The following is a 19,338-nucleotide window of genomic DNA, read 5'->3' on the forward strand; positions in this document are numbered from 1 at the left end:
TCGTAGGCGAAACGTAACAGCTTCGAGAGTCAAAAGGAGGTCCGCCTCATTTCCAGGAAATTGGTGAATTACTCGGGTCATATTGTGGTGGGATTCAGTTTTGCTGCTGACCGGGTTGATTAAATACCTCAATAATTTCCGCGTCTTGGAAGTACTCAGTCTTCCTCTCAAGCTGTCGCAGAGGGATAGCCAATTCTCTCGGCATAGCGTGGTAGCATATTCCGCAGCATCTTGTGTGAGTAGTGCTATTCGATCGCCTCTTGAGCTTGCGATTTAATCTTTGCCTTTTCCAACGCTTCAGCAGGCTACGCCGGGCTTCCCACATGTGGAGCAAGCGGGCGTCGATGCTTGGAGTGGTGGTGGATGTTTCAAGCACTTTGGTGTGCGCCTTCACATCCTTCTGAAGCTGAGTGATCCACTCCTTAATTGACTGAAGCTGTTGGCTCTGTTCGTTCGCAGCTCTTTCTTCTCTTATCTCCCGCAGCTTGGTCCAATCCGTGAGGCGAGCCGTGCCTATCCTGGCTTCGTATTCGAGCCCATGGAGAGTGGTGGCTAGCAGCGCATGGTCGCTGCCTAGGTACTCCTTCAGATTGGTCCAGCAAGCTTGGCGGATATTTCTGGTTAGGGTTAAGTCGGGGTTCGTGTCTCTTTGAACACTTGTGCCGAGCCTCGGGTCATTCTTTGGATCGTTGACGAGTGTGAGATCCATATCCTCAATAACATTGTGAAGCACGTTTCCCCTGGGGTTGGTGTACGTATAACCCCAGAGGGGGTGGGCTGCATTAAAGTCGCCCACAATTAGAAGCGGATGGTTGCGTGCTGCGTGCGTGGCTTGCTCCAAAACCAGTTTGAGGACCGATGGCGCACTTTTCGGCCGACAGTAGACGTTTAGAACAAACATGGGACTCTTCTTCTTTGTTGCCTGTGGGATAATTTCGAGCAGAATGGCAAGCGGGTCGGATTGCTGGAGATGGTGTTGAACGGCCACTAGCTTCTTACTGACCAGGGTGTGAAGGCTGCTGCCTGTATCGGTGCCATAAGTGACGTATCCGGGTAGGCGGACGTGTGTGTTCGTTTCTTGCAGTGCGATGATTTCAGGTGGTCTTGTTGATGTAGCGATGTATTGTATCAGTGATCCATACTTGTTCTTGTAGCCCCGGCAATTCCACTGCCACACCGTGGTTTCGCCTGAGGAGCCCCCGCGCTTACTGCATATATGTTGAGGCGGAGCCATCTTGGTTATCAAGGGGTGGTGATGCGTGCACAAGATGGGGTTCTGGGGAGCCCAGAGAATCTGGCAATTCTGGTAGGGCCTGATGAGCTGTTTTCTTGGGGCGCCGGCTCTGACGAGCTTCCAGTGCTAGTATGCGTTCCTCTAGCCTCATGATGCGTTCCGCCAACTGAGTGTTAGAGTGTTGTTGTTGAGTTGCGTATTGTTGCTGTTGTGCCGCTAACTGTTGTATAGCTGTGAGTTGTTGCTGCATGGTAGCTTGTAGGGATGTCTGAAGGCTCTGAATAGGTTTTGCTACTACCTCTTCTACCTTCTGGAGAGTGGCATATTGGACGGGTATGACTCCCTGCGGTGCAGTGGGCTGCGCGGTTGCTCGTTGCAGTGTCGGGTTTGAAGTGACTGTGTGAGCTGGCTGTTCTTCCCGTTTCCGCTTCTCCGGGGGTGGGGTAGAAGTGTTTTGTGTAGGGGTAGTGCTATTTCTTCCAAGCAATTCATCTTTAAGTGCTACGAATTCTGCGTGTACGCTAGTGATTTCTGATTTGAGTTTTGCGCTTTCTTCAGTGAGACGCCTAATCTGGGCATGTGTCTGTGCCGTCAACAGGGGGGGGGGATGAGCTTTGGGAGAAACAACCTGTGCCCAGCTCACCTGCTGCGTGACCTGCGCTGCTCCCTTGCTTCCCCTCCTGCCGCTTGCGGAACGACCACGGCTCGAGGTCCTGCCATGGGATGGCGTCCGTCGTCGCGATGAAGTCCTACGCCTGGAACCGGAACGCGGCCTGGAACTGCTCCTCCCCTGGACAGCTCCGCGTCGTTTCGGGGACCGCGACTTGCGTGATGCTGAGTGCTCGCCACGCGGCCTCGGAGACGAGGAGTCTGCTCTCAGGGTCTGCGGTTGACGGGCGGCAGGAACCTGTTGGGGCAGGCTTTCGCTGCTGTCGGGTGATTCCCGCCGCACAGAGAGCACCGAGGGTGGCACTCGTGCTGCTCCGTTGCTAGCGAAGTGCCGCACTCTCTGCACTTGGGTGTGGTGGGGGGCCGCGGGCAGACGTTCTCTCTGTGGCCTGTCTCGTTGCAGGTTCGGCAATGTGGCACGGTTCTCTTGTAGAGGTAGCACCGCAGAAGAAGGCCGGAAAATTCGATGTAATATGGTACTGTTTTTCCCAAGAATGTGATCACCATAGTGGTTGTGTTTCCCAGTCTTCTACATGTTAGTGCCTCGTATCCGGGAGATACCCGCCGTGGTTGCTCAGTGGCTATGGTGTTAGGCTGCTGAGCACGAGGTCGCGGGATCGAATCCTGGCCACGGCGGCCGCATTTCGATGGGGGCGAAATGCGAAAACACCCGTGTACTTCGATTTAGGTGCACGTTAAAGAACCCCAGGAGGTCAAAATTTCCGGAGTCCCCCACCACGGCGTGCCTCATAATCAGAAAGTGGTTTTGGCACGTAAAACCCCATATATTATTATTAAGTATCCGGGAGATTCAATGCGTTTAAGTAACATTTCGGGCGTGGTGTCGTGATCGATGTTGTATATTACCCCTTTGCAAGAGTTATCGGGGGAAATTCCGTATGATGCAATATCATATGTTGTTGCATCAATTGTAATTTTTTGCATCTTGCTTAGTGCCGAGGCCGTAGCTTCTCAGGCAGTGCTCAGAACAAGGATGTTTTGGTCTTCGTCGATGCGTATTTTGAATCCGGTGGAGCCGATTTGTAGCTTTGCCTCATTTGTGATGGCGTCCACTAACTTCCCTGGGCTCACCTTGTTGAGCTGCAGGCCGTTCCGTGGACGAACCGCCAACTTGTAATCATCGGCAGGAAGGGGGGGGTTGTCGGGGCTTGCGCATCGCCGGTCGGCTGTGGCGGAGAACGGGCTTCGGTGGCGTTCGGGAAAGTTGGGGCGTGGTCGAGCGTGTCTGCAGCCGACGGCGACGGGCACGACTGGTAACATTGATCCACGGCTCATTGTCTTCTTCGTTCTCCTCAGCAGCCCGAAGGAGTCCTTGGGATTCGCGAATTTCCATGTACTCGTCCTCCGGGGCCCCGGTAGACGATTGGTGGGCTTTGTCGGCGTCGGCATTGAGCAGCGCGTTCGCCATCTGCAGCGGTGCGGCAGCCGAAGCCTTTGCTAGGCCTCGCCACTAGCGAAGTAGGTTTAGCGGGGCGGCCCCGCTTCGAAACTTGATGTGGCCGTAAAATGCAAAATATAGCACTTACACCCTCAAGTTTGGTGTTGACGTGCTCTGGCTGACTTCAGGCACAGGATGATTGCGTAGAATCTGGATGCGGAGGTGATTTCGCCGAAAATGTAGCTTCTGTGCGGAGCAGATGTGGAGCCCATCCGACCCGTCGTCTTTCACGCTTGAGACTTGGGATTCTCCTTTTTGAACAACGCTTGAGACTCGTTGTTCAAAAAGGAGAATCCCAAACCTCCCAAGCGTGCAAGTTTTGAAAATCGCGTTCTCCACCCTAGTAGGTTCAGTTCAGTTCACTGGCATAGCACACTTTCCACACTCGGTGACTGAACGTCGACGGTAGGTCCTCCTCCGGCCGCAAATGAAGAAGAGGTGTGCAAGTTGAAAGGTTGTTCGTGTGCGGCTCGCTAAGGGACGGAGACAAGAACTCTACGAGCGCTTGGCCTGTACGGTACGAGTGGTCTGTATTAGCGCTACGCCTGCGAACTAGTCATGCACTTTCATTGCTACGTCGTCTAGCTGTTCATAAGTGACCGGAGGAAAGTGTTTTGTCACTTCGTTGCTCCACTCTAGTTCGTCGTGTCCGTTTCTGCCAGAGGCCGGCTTTCAGGTTAACACCAGGAAAATCTATTACTAGTGCTTTAGGCTCTGTCCTCGCAGTCTATTTGCCGGCAAAATGTGCCATAAGTTGCCCCCCAGAGAATACCGGCTAACAGTGCTTATAAATTAAATCTCCCATTGCTCGAGGCAGGCGAGGGGTGCCATTCTGCTCGCCCCGTTTATTTTAGTGGGAACATCTTTAACGCTCTTCCATCAATCTTGAAGGGCACTGCCGCCTGTCGTTCACAGGTAGCATGTCGGATACTGCGAGTTGTCGTCCCGGCCACTTTATATTGCGCGAGACTGGGCTCTGTTCGTTAACCCAGCCGTTTGCGGCTGTTGCAGAGTGCTATTCAGCCGGTGTCAATGTATAAAGAGCGCCTATCGGCTACGGTGAAATATTCTGGAAACAAATTCACCCCACAGATACGTTGGCATTAATGAGATGGCCACGAAGCCAACCAATGCGGAATAACTGCCAGCAAGATTTATTTCGAGCTAGTGCCTGCCGGCTAAATGGCTTCAACATATGTAATGTCTTCCGAGACATTGTTTCTGATGGCCCAGGCAACTGTACCATTAGAAAATTCCTACAGTTAATAATTAAAAATAAATCAAAGTAATTTCCGCTCCCAATGAAATGTATTCTTTTTTTCACATTTGACTTTCGGACCAAACCGAAAGAATGTGACCCAGTTACCGCACAAAACATGCCTATTGAAGAGCGACAGCTATATTAATCTTTTTTTTTCCATTCCTGTTGCCATGTATACATATGGAACCAAGTGCAGATACACCTTAAAATGTTTAACATAGAGAAGGGTAGCAGATTGAACTGCTTGGTATGTCATGTTACTGTGGAGACTGGTAGTGTGAAGTAAAGGAACATTGGAGAATGAGACAGACAAGTACGTGAGTTGGAAGTAATGCTGTGAAGCAGTGTGCTGCATGGCTTTAGCATCTATCACAGCTGCTAGTCAGGGCATTTGCACACCTTCTGCAAGAGAGCTTCCGCCTCAAGACAGAGCCCCCGTGAATGGAGGATAGACAAGGTGAAAAAGGTACCTCGCCGATGTGTGCCAGTCTGAGCAATTGATACACCAAAGACAGCCAAGCTATTAACAGAAGTTCTCGTACCATTCAGAAGGATTGTGGGTCTGTTCGCTGGCTGCTGACGGCTCCCACGCAGATCAGCTTTAACTTTTTTAGCTGCATAAACTCTTAGCTGACCTTCGCGTAGCGAATGAGACATGATGTGAAAAACTAATTGCGAATTACTGCCCAAAAAGATGCACAAATAAGTTGTTTATTCAAAGGGGGTATATGTCTATTCGAAACAGGTATGAAGGATACAAGGCAACTTTTATTTTGTAATCGTCTATAATTACGTTTCAAAACAAAAATTCGGGACTCCGGCTGTTCTTTAACGGTTAATACCGAGCACACCGCTGCACAAAAAAGGCTGTGAAATTCCCTTTAACAGCTTCAGTGAAAATTTTTAAAAACAGTAGCAACATATGATGGAAGACCAGAGCTGAATTTTCGCTTCATGATGGCTACTCAGAGCAATGAACAAATGTAGAGAACTAATGGCAGGATGTCCCTTTATCACCTCTTTTGCTGTGTGTTTGGCCTTCCTGGTGAGAAGGCCTTAACAACAAGGTCAGGCGATTCCAAAGCAACCAGATGCAGTCGGAGAGTGGGGAAAGAAAGTTTTATTACATGCGATGGATTATATACATCAATGTAATGTAACAAGGTGTGACATGATGTTGCAGAGGTTCGGCTTAGAGGTGTTATGTAGTGGCCATATCAAAACGAAAACTGGTGAAAACATTCGTGACACAATAGTTTCGTCCCTGTGAGCAGTATTTAGTATGCGCAACCAAAGGCAACGTCCATAGGTGTGCACAATTAAGGTTACCCACTAGGGGGAGGGTCAAGGCCCATTACATACACCCCCCCCTGTCTCGACGCTGTGCATGACTTTGGTCAAATGAACCTGCCTAATCCCCACGCAAACTGCTGCAGCCACTGAGAGGGCTAAGTTGCCACGAATTCAAACACTAAAGATGTCGCGATATTGATGAGCGCAAAAAACAACAAAACAATAAGGTGCATTGAAGTTGACTGAAGCAACACTCTCGGGGCTTTCTATCAGGTGCACTCCACCTGTGGCTGTAAGGTAATCAGGTAGCTAGTTTTTTGGTTAAAAAAAAAAAAAGAAGCTTTGCAGGATAGCCGTTTTCACAAACTTCACAAGTAGTTTATTTGTCCCCCCCCCCCCCCGCCTTCTTTTTGCAGAAGCCTATGGTTATGTCTCAACTGGCCATTCTTCTGCTGCAGAGAGAGAGAGAGAGAAATAACTTTTATTTATATAGCCGGCAGATTGGTGGGGGGGGGGGGGGGGTGGCAACCCCGCCTAGATGGCAGCCAGAAGCCCTTGAGCTCTAGCGGCATCCTCGGCCTGCTGGACAGCCAAAAGTTGGTCTTCGGGGGCCGAGCTGAGCAACACGGTCTCCCACTGCTTCCGGTCCTGAATTTTTCGGCCCTGTCGTGGCGCCCGAGGGCAGGCCCAGATAATGTGATCTAGGTCCGCCCTTTCTTGACAAAGTTTACAATTGGCCGAATATTGGTCTGGGTAATAATGATTATAAGACACCGGGTTCGGATATGTATTTGTTTGAAGGAGGCGCCATGGCACCGCCTGCTGCTTATTAAGTGATGGGTGTGCGGGTGGAAAACGCACCCTCCCCAATCTGTAATAGATATATCTCCCTGCAGCCAACCATCCGGTCCCCTGTCAGCCCCAACCGCGGCGCCCCGGTGGCTCGGTTTGTGAGTCCTCGAGCCACGGTGTCGGCCGCCTCATTGCCGGGGAGAGAGGAGTGCGCAGGCGCCCAGATGATATGGACCACCCGCTCACCGCGAAAGTTTGCCAGGATACGTTGTGATTCCGGCGAGATGCGTCCCTTTGCGTAATTTAAAATGGCGGTTTTATAATCACTGACTATTATCGTGGCCAGTGTGGAAGCCATTGCGAGAGCAATGGCCGATTCCTCAGCCACCTCGGCTCTGTTAGTTTTAATAGATCCTCTGACCTTACGCTCACCTTGCGAGTTCACTGCAACGATAGACATATTCTGATTAGTCGTGTACTCTGCCGCGTCGACGTACACCACGTCCTGAGAGCGTTGGAATCTCCTCTGTATAGCTCTTGCCCTTTCCTCCCGCCTTTCCCTGTGGTGTTCAGGATGCATGTTTTTGGGTAGGGGTGGGATAATAAGCTGCTTTCTTATGTCGTGGGGAATGTCTACTTTAGTGCCATACTGTGATGCGTATGTTACTTTAAGCTTGTTAAGTATGTGTCTGCCAGTAGGTGTTTGTGAGAGTCTTTCATATTGCGCTATCGTATGGGCTTCTATGAGTTCTTCGAGCGTGTTGTGGACACCTAAGGCTAGGAGCCTGTCATTTGATGTGTTTATCGGCAAACCTATGGCTTGTTCGAATGATCGTCTAATGATGCCGTCGAATTTTGTCTTTTCTGCTACTTGGAGATTTAGGTAAGGGGTTACGTATACTATGCGGCTGATGACAAACGCCTGGACTAGACGTACCAGATTGTTCTCTTTCATCCCATAATGGCGATTAGCTATTCTCTTAATTAATCTCAGTGTTTGTTGTGCGCTATTTTCTAGTATTCTGATTGTTTCCCCGTTGTGACCGTTCGCTGATACGTGGAGTCCGAGGACTCTAATGCTGTCGACAATAGGTATTTGGGTGCCATTTACAAAAAGCGTGATGTTTGGTTTACCCGTAGAACTCTTACGGCCCCTGCGTGTCGGTCGATATAGAAGTAATTCTGATTTTTGCGGCGAGCATCTCAATCCTTTATCCATGACATATTTCTCAACCGTATGTATGGCTGTTTGGAGGACTTCCTCAATCTGCCCATCACTTCCACCTGTTACCCAAAGGGTGATATCATCGGCGTAGAGGCTATGATGTAATCCTTCTATATTTTCTAGTTCTGCTGGCAGGCCAATCATAGCTACATTGAAAAGAAAGGGAGATAAGACTGATCCTTGTGGTGTGCCCCGGCTTCCGAGTTTTATCTCTTTGGATTTCACTTCACCGATTGTGATTTGCGCAACACGGTCGGAGAGAAAGTCTTTAACATACGCGTGGGTTCGTTGCCCCACTCCTAGGCCTTGTAAGTTTTCTAAAATAGCCCTGTGGGTGATATTATCAAAGGCCTTCGTAAGATCAAGACCAAGGATAGCTTTTGTATCTAGTGTTTGAGGTCCCGCGTCTATTATTTGGTGTTTTATTTGCAACATAATGTCTTGTGTAGACAGTTTTGGTCTAAACCCAATCATGGTGTGCGGGAAAAGGCCGTTATCTTCCATGTAATTAGACGTGTGAGGATGACGTGCTCCATGAGCTTGCCAGCACACGACGTTAACGATATAGGCCTGAGATTCCCAAGGTGAAGTTTCTTTCGCGGCTTTGGAATCATTATAACCCGAGCGGTTTTCCATTGACGTGGAATATTACCCTGTTCCCAGCAGGTGTTAATATACTTGGTGAGGGCCGAGATAGATTCATCATCGAGATTTCTCAGGACCTTGTTGGTGATACCATCCGGGCCTGGCGTGGATTTCGTGTTGAGCCTCATGAGTTCCGCTCGAACTTCAGCCTCGGTTATGGGGCTGTCAAGATACGGGTTCTCCTTACCAGTATACGGATGTTGTTGTTCTTTGGTTGTATTTCCTACGTATAGCCTTTGTAGTTCCTGTAAAAGTTCTTCTTCCGTGCCTTTGTATCTGTGAATAATTTGTAGAGGCAGTGTCGTTGTGTGGACTTGCTGTTTTCCGGGTCTAAAAGATAACGCAGAAGATTCCAGGTTTTAGGTAGCCCTATCTGTCTCTCCATGGCGTTGCACGCGGCCTCCCAATTTTGACGGCTTAATCTATTCGCATAGTCCTCTATTTCCTTATTGAGCATGGCGATTTTCGTTCTCAGGTTTCTATTAAGTTTTTGCTGCTTCCAGCGTTTCTGCATGCTGCTTTTTGCCTCCCACATATGTAGGAGTTTGCTGTCCGCCTCCTCTATCCCTGCTTTTTCCGGAATAGTCTTAGTGGCTCGTATCACACTTTGATGAAGTTTTTTAGTCCAAATATCGATGTCTTGTATGACCTCATCAGCTTCCTCCTCCCGGATTTTACGGAAGAAGTCCCATTCGACAATTGTGATTGACTCAGACGGTAAATTCTGTTTGCCCCCGAAGCTTACACGGAGCAAAACATCATTGCTACACAGGATTCAGCTCGGCGTTGCTTTCACCCGTCGCTACGCACACCTCATCGGCCAATCGAACAGCCCTGATTGTGTACACAGCCAGATGCGCGAAACACTCCAACACGTACTGTGCGACTGCCCAGCATATATGCTGGAGCGAAGGACGTTAGACAGTTTCCTAGCCAGCGTTGGCAGACAACTACTGTCGGAGGAAGCTATTCTCGGCCCATGGCCTGACACTGCAATTTCAATGCGTGCCACAAAAGTATTGTTGAAGTTCCTGCAGGACACCAAGCTCGACGAGCGGCTCTAGCGAGGCACTGTCTCATTTACATAAGCACTCACCACTTCTCTTATCATCATCATCCATCCCAATACTTTCACTCCCCTTCCCTCTTCCCCAGTACAGAGTAGCAGACTAGAGCGCACTAGCTCAGGTCGACCTCTCTGTCTTTCCTATCAATAAATTCTATTCATTCATTCATTCCTGCCTTTCTTTCGTGATGGGGCTGCGTGTACAGTTGTTGCTACAATGAAGTGATCACTACCCAGATTTTCTTGTGTGTTTATCCATTTTGCATCAGGTGTGTCCTTTGTAAAAGTTAGGTCTGGTGTGGTGTCATTGCTGACACTGTTAGCCATTCTAGTGGGCGCCTGTGGATCCGTTACGAGAGTGAGACCCTCCTGCTGAGCGTCTATAGCCATAGATTACGACCCTTGACGTTCTCCAAACGGTATCTTCAAGCCGCGTGGGGTGCATTAAAGTCCCCTACAATTACCATTGCATTTCTTTCTGCTAAATTTAAGGATTTACGAAAAAGCGGGCCGAATCTCATCTTGTGTCGAGGGCTACTGTATACATTTAAGATGAAAAGGCTTCCTTCTCCCTTGCGCGTGGGAATGATTTCAATCAGGACGTGGTCTACACCGGTCACGCCAGTGGCGTGTTCTATGACCGTAAGATTTCTATGTACGAGAGTTGTAACAGACGCCTTCTCGTTAGAAGCACCATATGCTTTGTAACCGGATAATTTAGCCAGTCCCCCTGTTTCTTGCAGGGCGATGACGTCTGGGGCCTCCTTGCTACTTAGGAACTGCTGTAGGTGTCCCCGTTTCCGGCGATACCCGCGACAGTTCCATTGTCATATTATGTATTTATTACGCGGAGCCACGTTTAATTGTTTGATTCTCCCCGGTGACTCTACTGGTTTCTGTCACTACGGGTCGATGATATGGTTTGGTGGTCGCTTTTACCGGTCCCACTCCCGCAGGCCTCAAGTCCTTTTGCGCGTTTTCAACGACTGTTAATCGGGTGTCAATGCCTTCTATTCTTTGTATAATTTCCACGAACTGCGCCTGTAACCCGGCGAATTGTTGTTGTAGCGTCTTAGTTAACTCCACAAGCATTCCCTCTACTTGCTTTTCTAAGTGCGTTGAGACGCTGCTTTGCGCGTCTGACGCGTCTTCAGCTTTTCTTTTGTCGGGCGGCGTCCCTGTCATTTGCTTGAGAGCGGGCGTTGACTCGCGGCTAGGCGTCTGTGCCGTACTGGCGGTAGGCTTATGACTTGGCTCGTGTGTCCTATTCTGCTGAAGCCTAGCGTTTTCTTGCTTTAATTGTTGAATTTCCTCCCTCTGCTTAGCATTTTCACGAGTAATTTGCGCTAGCAATTTTCTAATTTGGATCATTTCCTGCTCCAGGGCGGACCCTTCTATATTAGGTGTTATATTAGACGAAGAAGCAGCGCCGGAGACCGTGTCTGCCCAGCTCACCTGCGTTTCGTTGCCGTCGGACCCGCCAGAGCCCTCCGGGGTTCCGTGTAGTGGGGATCCCCTCGATCTCGATTCAGACCTGGGCCGGGACCTGGACCGGGACTTGGAGCTGGACTGGACGCCACCGCCTCCACCGGGGAGTCTTGGTAAGGAACTAGAGCGGCTCCTGTCGCGGTGTCTCCTGCCGTGGCTGTTGGTCCATGTCGATCCCTTGTGCGATTCGGTGCTGCCCGACCGCTCCCTGGACCGACTTGGGCGATTGTCCGCCATAGCTTTCTGCGGTGGATGTTCATTCCGTTGTTGTTGTTGTTGTTGTTTCCACTGCCTCTTTCTGAGAAGATATGGGGTCTTGAACCGTTCACGGCACTTTTTGTCTCCTGTGAGGTGTCCCTTCCCACACATGAAGCATCTTGGCTCACACTGATGATCTTCGGGTGGATTGAGAGTTCCGCACCCGCGACATTTCTTGCTGTTCGGTGTCGGGCAAACATCCGCTCGGTGGCCGAGGCGGCCACATGTGGTACATGTCTCGTACTGCTTGCGATATAGTAGGCATCGGTATTCAGCTCCGCGGTAGTACACGTAGTGTGGTACGTACGTACCTTCAAACACTATCACAACCGAATCGGTGCGTCCCATGCGTCTTGCGTGTAGTATAGTCGGGTTTCTGCAGTTCACCAGGCTTTTTTCAACGTCTTCAGACGTGTCGTATTCTGGTACACCGTGCATGACTCCCTTGGAGGTGTTCTCCGGCGCAGTAATGTAAGCGGCCGTACTGTAGGTGTTCGATCCAAGTTGGATTTCCCGTATCTGGCTGTAGCGTTTCGCATTCTCCAGTTTCGGTGTGCTCATGATCATGGTGTTTTGTTTTGGATTGATGCGTAGCGTATCTTCTCCGGCATTTTCTGGTGTCAATGCGGCTGCCAGCAGAACGCCATCCTTTATGTACGCAATGCGTTGCTGCGCCATGTCGAGCCCACCTCTCGGGCGGATCACGACCTTGTAGTCTTCCTCCGGTAGCTGCGGTTGCCTCGGGGCCATTGGTCGCTGTAGAATTCGTGCGTTCTTGGTTTTCCACGCCGTTGAAACCGGCGAGTCTCCGATGTTCTTCGATCGTTCATCGAGGTCTGGGCGTCTCTTGGCGTTACTGCGGCGTTCGTGAGCAGCAATCCAGCCCTGGTCGTCATATTCTTCCGGGGAAATTGGCTCCCCTTCCACTTCTACGACGTCCATCCTCGCGTCTCGTGGCGAAGCGGGGGCCCGCCCGCACCCGAGTCAGGCGGCATTCCCGCCGAAGTGGTGGGAACAGTGGCGTCGTAGACCCAGCTAGTTAGGGTTAGCCAGGCCGCCGGCGTGGCAGTGTATTAAAACTGCCTTTGTGGCTCAAAAAATCGCCCACCTGGGATAATCCCGATGCTGCAACCTTTTTTTTTATCTGGCGTGCTGCACCTTCCTATCTCTTCCTTCATATTACCTCACATTGATCGCCATTACGAACCTCATATTCCTCAAGGAAACATTTTAATGGGTTCTATTGTATTCCACAAAGCTTCTGGCAGTTTCGGTTGTTTTATATGTTTATTTTTATATCTGCTATAGCTTTCATTCATTTTCTATACCTCATCATTTTTCTGCAGCGCAATGACCACCTTCAACATTTTGTGTGCCTTCCAATTCGTGCTCTTATTCTCTATTTTCCTTGAGCCATTACATTTAATGTGCATTTCATGAAGTCTGAAAGTGCTTTTTGCCCCCCTTCCCTCTCCAATGTAGGGTGTAATAGAATGAATAAGGGTGTAATAAAGGGGGGGCTGTAATAAAAGAGTGTAATAGGGTGTAATAAAAGGAATAGTATTAATAATAATCTCATCCCCATTATCCACAGATCTCTTGCACCATGGAGACCGAAAATTTGATTCCAGTGCGGGTTGCTGTGCGGTGCCGTCCGCTTCTGTCCAAAGAACTGACAGAGGGCTGCCAAGCCTGTGCTCGGACATGTCCGAGCAATCAAAGTATTGTACTTCGTGGAGACAAGACGTTCTCTTACGATTACGTTTTTGGAGTGGAGTCAAGCCAAGTGCAAATATATGATGCATGTGTGTCGAAGCTGCTGCCTAAAGTATTTGAAGGTGAGTGAACTACTGTCAGTTAATTTATTATACACTAGCAACAATTTAAAAATGTTGACCTTATTAATGAGACATTCTTAATAAATTAATTGATTAATTGGTTTCCTTGATTCACATTCGTGAGCTGAAAATAAAAACCTGTAATTCTAGTAGATAAACATAAAAAATTAACACACAAATGGCAATGTTATATATGAACAGGCAGTTGCCTTTAGTGTCGTGTAAACGACACCTTTCTTCAGTCTACTGAAGTCAGACATGTAACTCTGATGGAATTACCCGTTGTGGTGGCTCAGTGGCTATGGCATTGCTCAGCTAAGCACAAGGTTGTGGGATCAAATCTCTGCTATGGCAACCACATTTCGGTATGAGCAAAATGCAAAAACACGTGTTTACAGTGCATTGGGTTTATGTTAAAGAACCTGACATGGGTAAAATTAATCTGAAGTCCCCCCACTACAGTGTACCTCATAATCATATCATGGTTTCAGTGTGTAATAACCCAAAATTAATTTCAATTTCACTTTGACGTAATTATTAATCCAGCTGCAATTAGGCTATTCACTCTATCATTTGTCCTCGTTTCTTGAAGTGCTGTGTGTGTAGGTGGCTTTTGCCCCTACTCCTCACAAACGTGCACACAGGTGCTTGATCTGTGCTTCCCTTCTTCCCTTCCTCACAGTTTAGTGACGCAAGGATATTGGTGGCAGGTGACATTGCCTGATTTTTCTCATGTGATGTCAGCTGATTATTTGCCTTCAATAAATGTATTCTGAATATACTAGTTGATTAATTAGAGGATAACCGTGTAAGGACTCTAAAAGAAAAGAAAAGCAACTTGCAAGAGAAGAATTCTTTTTGCATGCAAACAATTCTATTGGTCATATAAAGCAATATCAAGCAAAATGTTTGTGTAAGAAAGTTGAAGCTTATGAACTTTCTTACACAGCAACAAAGTTAGGTTTCATAAAATGTTTTCACTTTTCTTATTTACATGGTTAAACATACAACGCCTTGTATTCAGGGAAAGCAGGGGGAATGTGAGAGATGAAATTCAAAACGATGAGCAAAACAAGAACACGGTGAAAGCAAGAGCTAACATTTTGACAAGCGGATTTGTCTTCAAGGCAAGGCCTTAAAGAAGACAACTCCACTTGTCAAGATGTTGGCTCCTGTTTTCATCCTATTCTCGTTTTACGCAACGCCTTGTATCGCAAGATTGCTGTCACTAGAGGAAGCTAACTCTCCGAATCGCTACGCTTTCTTTTCTTTTCAACATGACTCGGAGCGTTCACTTGTCCTACAGAACAGGCCATCTTGAAATAGGTGGCGGGTGACACAACAAAACAAAAAAGTATCTTCACAGCTTCGCTCTTCCACATGCTCCTTGCTCCACCTGGTGTTTAAGACATGCACAAAGCAGCTGACGAACTCAAGTCATATTGAGGGCTGCATGAGAAATAAATGGTACTGCACTTGTTGGGTTTGTAATGTGTCTTTTTTGCAAGTAAGCGCTTGACAAGCCCAACTCGTCTTCCTTAGGGTAGAGTTAATCAATTGTGCAGCCCTTATCCAAGCCATTTATGTATTTAGAAAAGTCTTCAGTGTTGTAAAGAAATGTGCATGGTATTGTGCAGAATTAAGCGAGACAAGGAAAGGTTCATAAGCAGGCTTCACAATCAATCCTACTATACTGCATCTGCAAAACAAAATGGCGACACCAGGTTGCAATGGCTGTGGCCATGACAATTGGCTGCAATGTAGTGCGGCGCAGCCATGAAATTTGCACATTGCCTCTGAGGTGCATGGTGCACATGAACATTGAGAATTGTTTCCTCACTGCCCACACGCATTCGTGACACAGTGCTAAAGCATCAGGCTGTTGTGCTTGAGGAACCCATGTGACATAGGTTCGATTCCTCCCCTCACCATAGAAATCTTAAAGTATTATTTTAAAATATAAGAATGACATGAAAGAAGTTCTATACAGCTGTACCACATGCATACTTGGTACTTGCTTACTTAATACCGCAAAGTGGGTAAAGTTTCCCAAGAATGCAAATCACATTAATTAACCAAGCTTCCTATAAGCTTTATCACATTGGCCCTTGCTCCATAAAACTACATACATTATCATCATCATCAAGCTTTGCCACAGTATGGTGTTGCCAACCATGAACAAGACTGTAGATTAGAGCTGGTAAAATTCACCATCGGCTCCTGACATATGAAAGTCACTTATTGTTTTCATTTAACACTTAGTTGTGCATCCGTGAGGGTTGTGTCGGTACTGTATTTCAAATGCAAATTCCATGGTGCAGGCTTCAACGTCACCGTCCTCGCATACGGCCAGACCGGATCTGGCAAAACATTTACAATGGGCACAGGGTGCTCATCAAGTTGTGCCAGCTCCGAAGAGGCTGGCATCATCCCGAGGGCAGTCCAAGATATCTTTAAGCACATCTCGGTGAACACGGAGAAGATATTCCTTGTGAGAGTGTCTTTCCTCGAGGTGAGGACATTGATTTGCACCTGCTTTATTGCTGTGGTCACATGCAGAGGAGTGAGTGGCAATTATACTGGCATTTATGACTCATGCAGGCAGTTAATGAGGCGGCGTATTTGCTGACACAAAGGGAGAAGTGTGGTGTACTTTGTGTACGGAGCTCATTCTGGCTGCTTAGCTTGTCACCGAGTACAGCTTCTTGCAGATTGCAGTTTGATAGACTTTTGAAGTTAGTCTCTTGCATGAACATTTGTGGTGCAAGCGCATTTCTTCAATGCTGCATAGGGCCTTTAGTTTGTGCGAATGATGTAGGATTTTGCGTTTAGCTCGAGAATGCAGACTCCTTGGTTATTCAGTGTTAAGTTGCTAACCTCTCTTGCAGATATACAAAGAAGATGTGTATGATCTTTTCTCCAAAAATCAAGATCGAGAATCGCTGCAAATTCGAGAAGACCAGACTGGTGCCGTAAAGGTTAGGTTGCTTTGTTATGTGCACAAGTCCTTTTTTACAGAATTGCATCAGCTAGTAAAAGCGACGTGGGTGATTGCTGTTTGGCTGCACTGCAGCAGAGGGCTCCATATTAATTTTTGATCACTAGGTGGGATTTGTTATTCCTGGTTGGGATGGTCGTATTCCAATGAATACACGCTTAAACATGCCTACACAATTTTGCATAGTTGATGTTGGGAAGATACAGGTGGTTAAATTTGATCTGCAGAACACCACTAACTTGCTTTTTGATGGCTAGGCATGGCTTTAGACGGTTACACTTCCAATCTCGTGGCTGTTAAATTTAGCAGCAGAATGCCATAGCCGATCCACTGTAGCAGAAGGTTAAAAGGTTACTGTGTGAAAGCAAATCTGAAGCGTTTCTTAGTGCAAGCAGTCATCTGCATACTGCCATGTGGTTTGTAATTTGGCATTCCTCTGTGGGGATGTCTTGTGAGCTCTTGTGCTTAATGTAAATGCAGGTTATCATTTGTTACAGTCACAGTCTCTCTTTTGGACTGTGACTGTGTTATGCTGTACATGCCAGTTCTTGTTGGGTTACTGACACTAAGCAGCACAGATTGGTCAGTACATCAGAGGGAGAACATTTGCCAACGCTTAGTGCTGACACCATGAAGTGCCATTGCTCTTCCACCACAGAGCAGTTCTGTCTCCACCGGATGTCTCCCCTCCCCCCCTCACACTCTGATTCTTAGCAAGCATGTTTGGACTAAAGTCTAGCCTTGCTTTAATGAAATCACGTCCAGCACGAAAATGCCTTCCATATATCCAATGTTCGTTTTAAGCATATATGTACTCGTTACATAGTAATATCATTGAGAAATATTTTAATTTGCTCTACTATATTTGATCATTTGTCATGCACATGTTCTTATCATAAAGGTTTGTTCTGTGAACAGCACTATATGCTACACTGACACCAGAGAGAGAGAGAGAGACATAAAAGCCAAGTAAAGACAGGGAGGTTAACCAAATGATAGCTCCAATTTGCTACACTGTAATGGTGAAAGGGGTGCGAAACATGAGAAGAAAAAGAAAGAACACAACTGTCTCTCTGGGCTCTTGTCGCACAGTCTGCAAAGGAGCCAACGTCCCACTAATAACTGACACCAGAGTGTCACAAGATGGAGCTTAAGTTTGGTTTGCCTGAAATTTGGCGACTGTTTGTGTAGCCATGTTGTACTAGCCAGACTGTGAACAGGCTCTTCATGCACTTGAATTGCACATCTTAAGAAAGCTGTCACTGAGCTCTAGTCCTGCGAAGTCAAATTTAGGTGGGCAATAAGTTTTGTAGCTTTGACAGAACAACGGTTAGCTATGGAAAACTGTCAATCTTGTCATCATGCCTCAAACTCCACCGAGCAAGTGGAACTCTCTGCTGCCTGCAGTGAAGACCTGACAAACTTATCTTGGGCCAAAGGATCATACAATTCACCCAGCTTGAATTTATGCTTGAAATCTAATAGGGCTTTCTGTCAGTTATACACTGTCTCATTCCACATAGGTTCCACTAAGTGTAACATGTCTGCAAAATGTTCTAAGTTGAACCCATGTAAAACGCATGTAGGGCCATGACATGGTCGTCTGACTATTCTCAATTTTATCACTGTAACAGAGAGTATAGGGCACAATATGGTTCCACACACAGAAAAACTGGGCTCTCAGCACATATTTTAATTTGAAATTTCTATTTGGAATTGCTACCTCTAAATCCCTCCCACCAGTAGCAACAGCCACTTTGCTATCAACTGTGTGATGTCAGGAAATGAGGGGCGATCGCTGTGTCGTCTGTTTCGAAACAGTTGGTAACCACATTGAATGTTTTGCTCCACACATTCTGGCACTCAATGCGCAGCACGGTCGATGCAATTGGATTGTACCAGAGACCCTTCACTCGTGTGAAAGAAAGCAGCAGCAGACTGCCGAGGCTCGCACGCAGACAAAACAACGCATGGCAATCGTGACGTATATTGTGCTTCTGCAATTGCTTCTGTACTTGCAGTACACAAAGGCATGGCCTTCGAGATTGCATTCTCTTACTTAAAGAAAGCCATTTCCTGGGGTGTAATTCGTTTCGTTTCCACTTAGCGTTGCCAGACTACTCTACAGTTCAACTTTGTTATAAAAACAAATTGGAATAAAATTTTTCCATCGCACCGAATGCACTGAAACTTTGTCAGTTTCCTGTGCGATGCGTGGCGCTCAAAAATCAGTGGAGCTTCTTGCCACTGCTACTACATATCACTGTTAATTTCGTTTTATGTGTTTCTTAAGTAGAACATTTTAACCTTGTTCCACAAAGGTTCCCCAACTAAGCAGAACATACCATAATTACTCTGATAAGGTCCGCACTTCTTTTTGTGAATTTTTACGAGGTACAAGCCTTACACGAGGCAGGCTTATGGATACTCGCTAAAACCTACAACTGTGTCCAGACTGCTATACAAATAAATGCAACTACTGGCAGCTTACTGTGAACACATTTACAGTCACTGACTGGTTTTGAGATGCAGGTTAGCGCCATTTTGCAGCGGTTCGCGGGAATTCACCAGCACGCGAGTATGCATGAGAAATTTGTGATGAATCCACTGAGAAGAGACGGATTTCACCAGAAATTCAACGATGCCATGCCGTAACTTCTCGATTGGCGAGGTGGCTCGGCTGTTTTCAGCTTTTTGAGGTGTTGTCTGATATGGCAAGTAGATGTGGGGCCCAGCTTCCGTTGTACTTTCTGCTGGAGCATGTCTATTTTTTGTCAGTCGATCTGGACTGGGTCACCGCTGCTAGGTGTTGTTGTGATCTCCTGGATTCGGCACACTGCTCTAGATTGGCCAGTGCAATTTGCTGCTAGTGAATCGTGTTTTTTTTTTTTTAACTCTTCGCACTGTGAAGTGGGGGTGCGGGCCTTACACAAGGCTGGGCCTTACATGAGCAAATGGGGCATATCCTGAAATGTTATGCTTATACTTGCATGGGATGTTCTCTCTGCAGTGAAAGAAAGTCTGTGCTAAGATAATGGGTGAATCTTACAGTGAGCCCTCAATTTTACATACTTATTTAATAATTTTTATGCACTCAGTCATGTTACATTCT

At 47.3% G+C, this 19,338-nt stretch overlaps 1 protein-coding gene across 8 annotated transcripts in view; it reads left to right on the forward strand.

The window, feature by feature from the left end:
* LOC139052759 (chromosome-associated kinesin KIF4A-like) overlaps positions 1-19,338 on the forward strand; it is a 124,410-nt gene that overhangs the window by 49,505 nt on the left and 55,567 nt on the right. For 2 of the 8 annotated variants that reach the window (XM_070529829.1, XM_070529828.1), the window contains exons 1-4: positions 11,600-11,689; positions 12,985-13,228; positions 15,550-15,740; positions 16,117-16,206. In XM_070529829.1, the coding sequence (XP_070385930.1) occupies positions 11,615-11,689; positions 12,985-13,228; positions 15,550-15,740; positions 16,117-16,206 (600 nt within the window). In that variant the 5' untranslated portion in view covers positions 11,600-11,614. Of the gene's footprint in view, positions 1-10,267; positions 10,287-10,412; positions 10,429-10,503; positions 10,642-11,027; positions 11,246-11,599; positions 11,690-12,984; positions 13,229-15,402; positions 15,429-15,549; positions 15,741-16,116; positions 16,207-19,338 lie in introns of those variants that run through there. The other 6 variants (XM_070529833.1, XM_070529830.1, XM_070529831.1 and 3 more) reach the window with 6 other exon arrangements.

The sequence above is a fragment of the Dermacentor albipictus genome, unplaced genomic scaffold (genome assembly GCF_038994185.2).
Source record: "Dermacentor albipictus isolate Rhodes 1998 colony unplaced genomic scaffold, USDA_Dalb.pri_finalv2 scaffold_33, whole genome shotgun sequence".
NCBI classification, from domain to species: Eukaryota; Metazoa; Arthropoda; class Arachnida; order Ixodida; family Ixodidae; genus Dermacentor; species Dermacentor albipictus.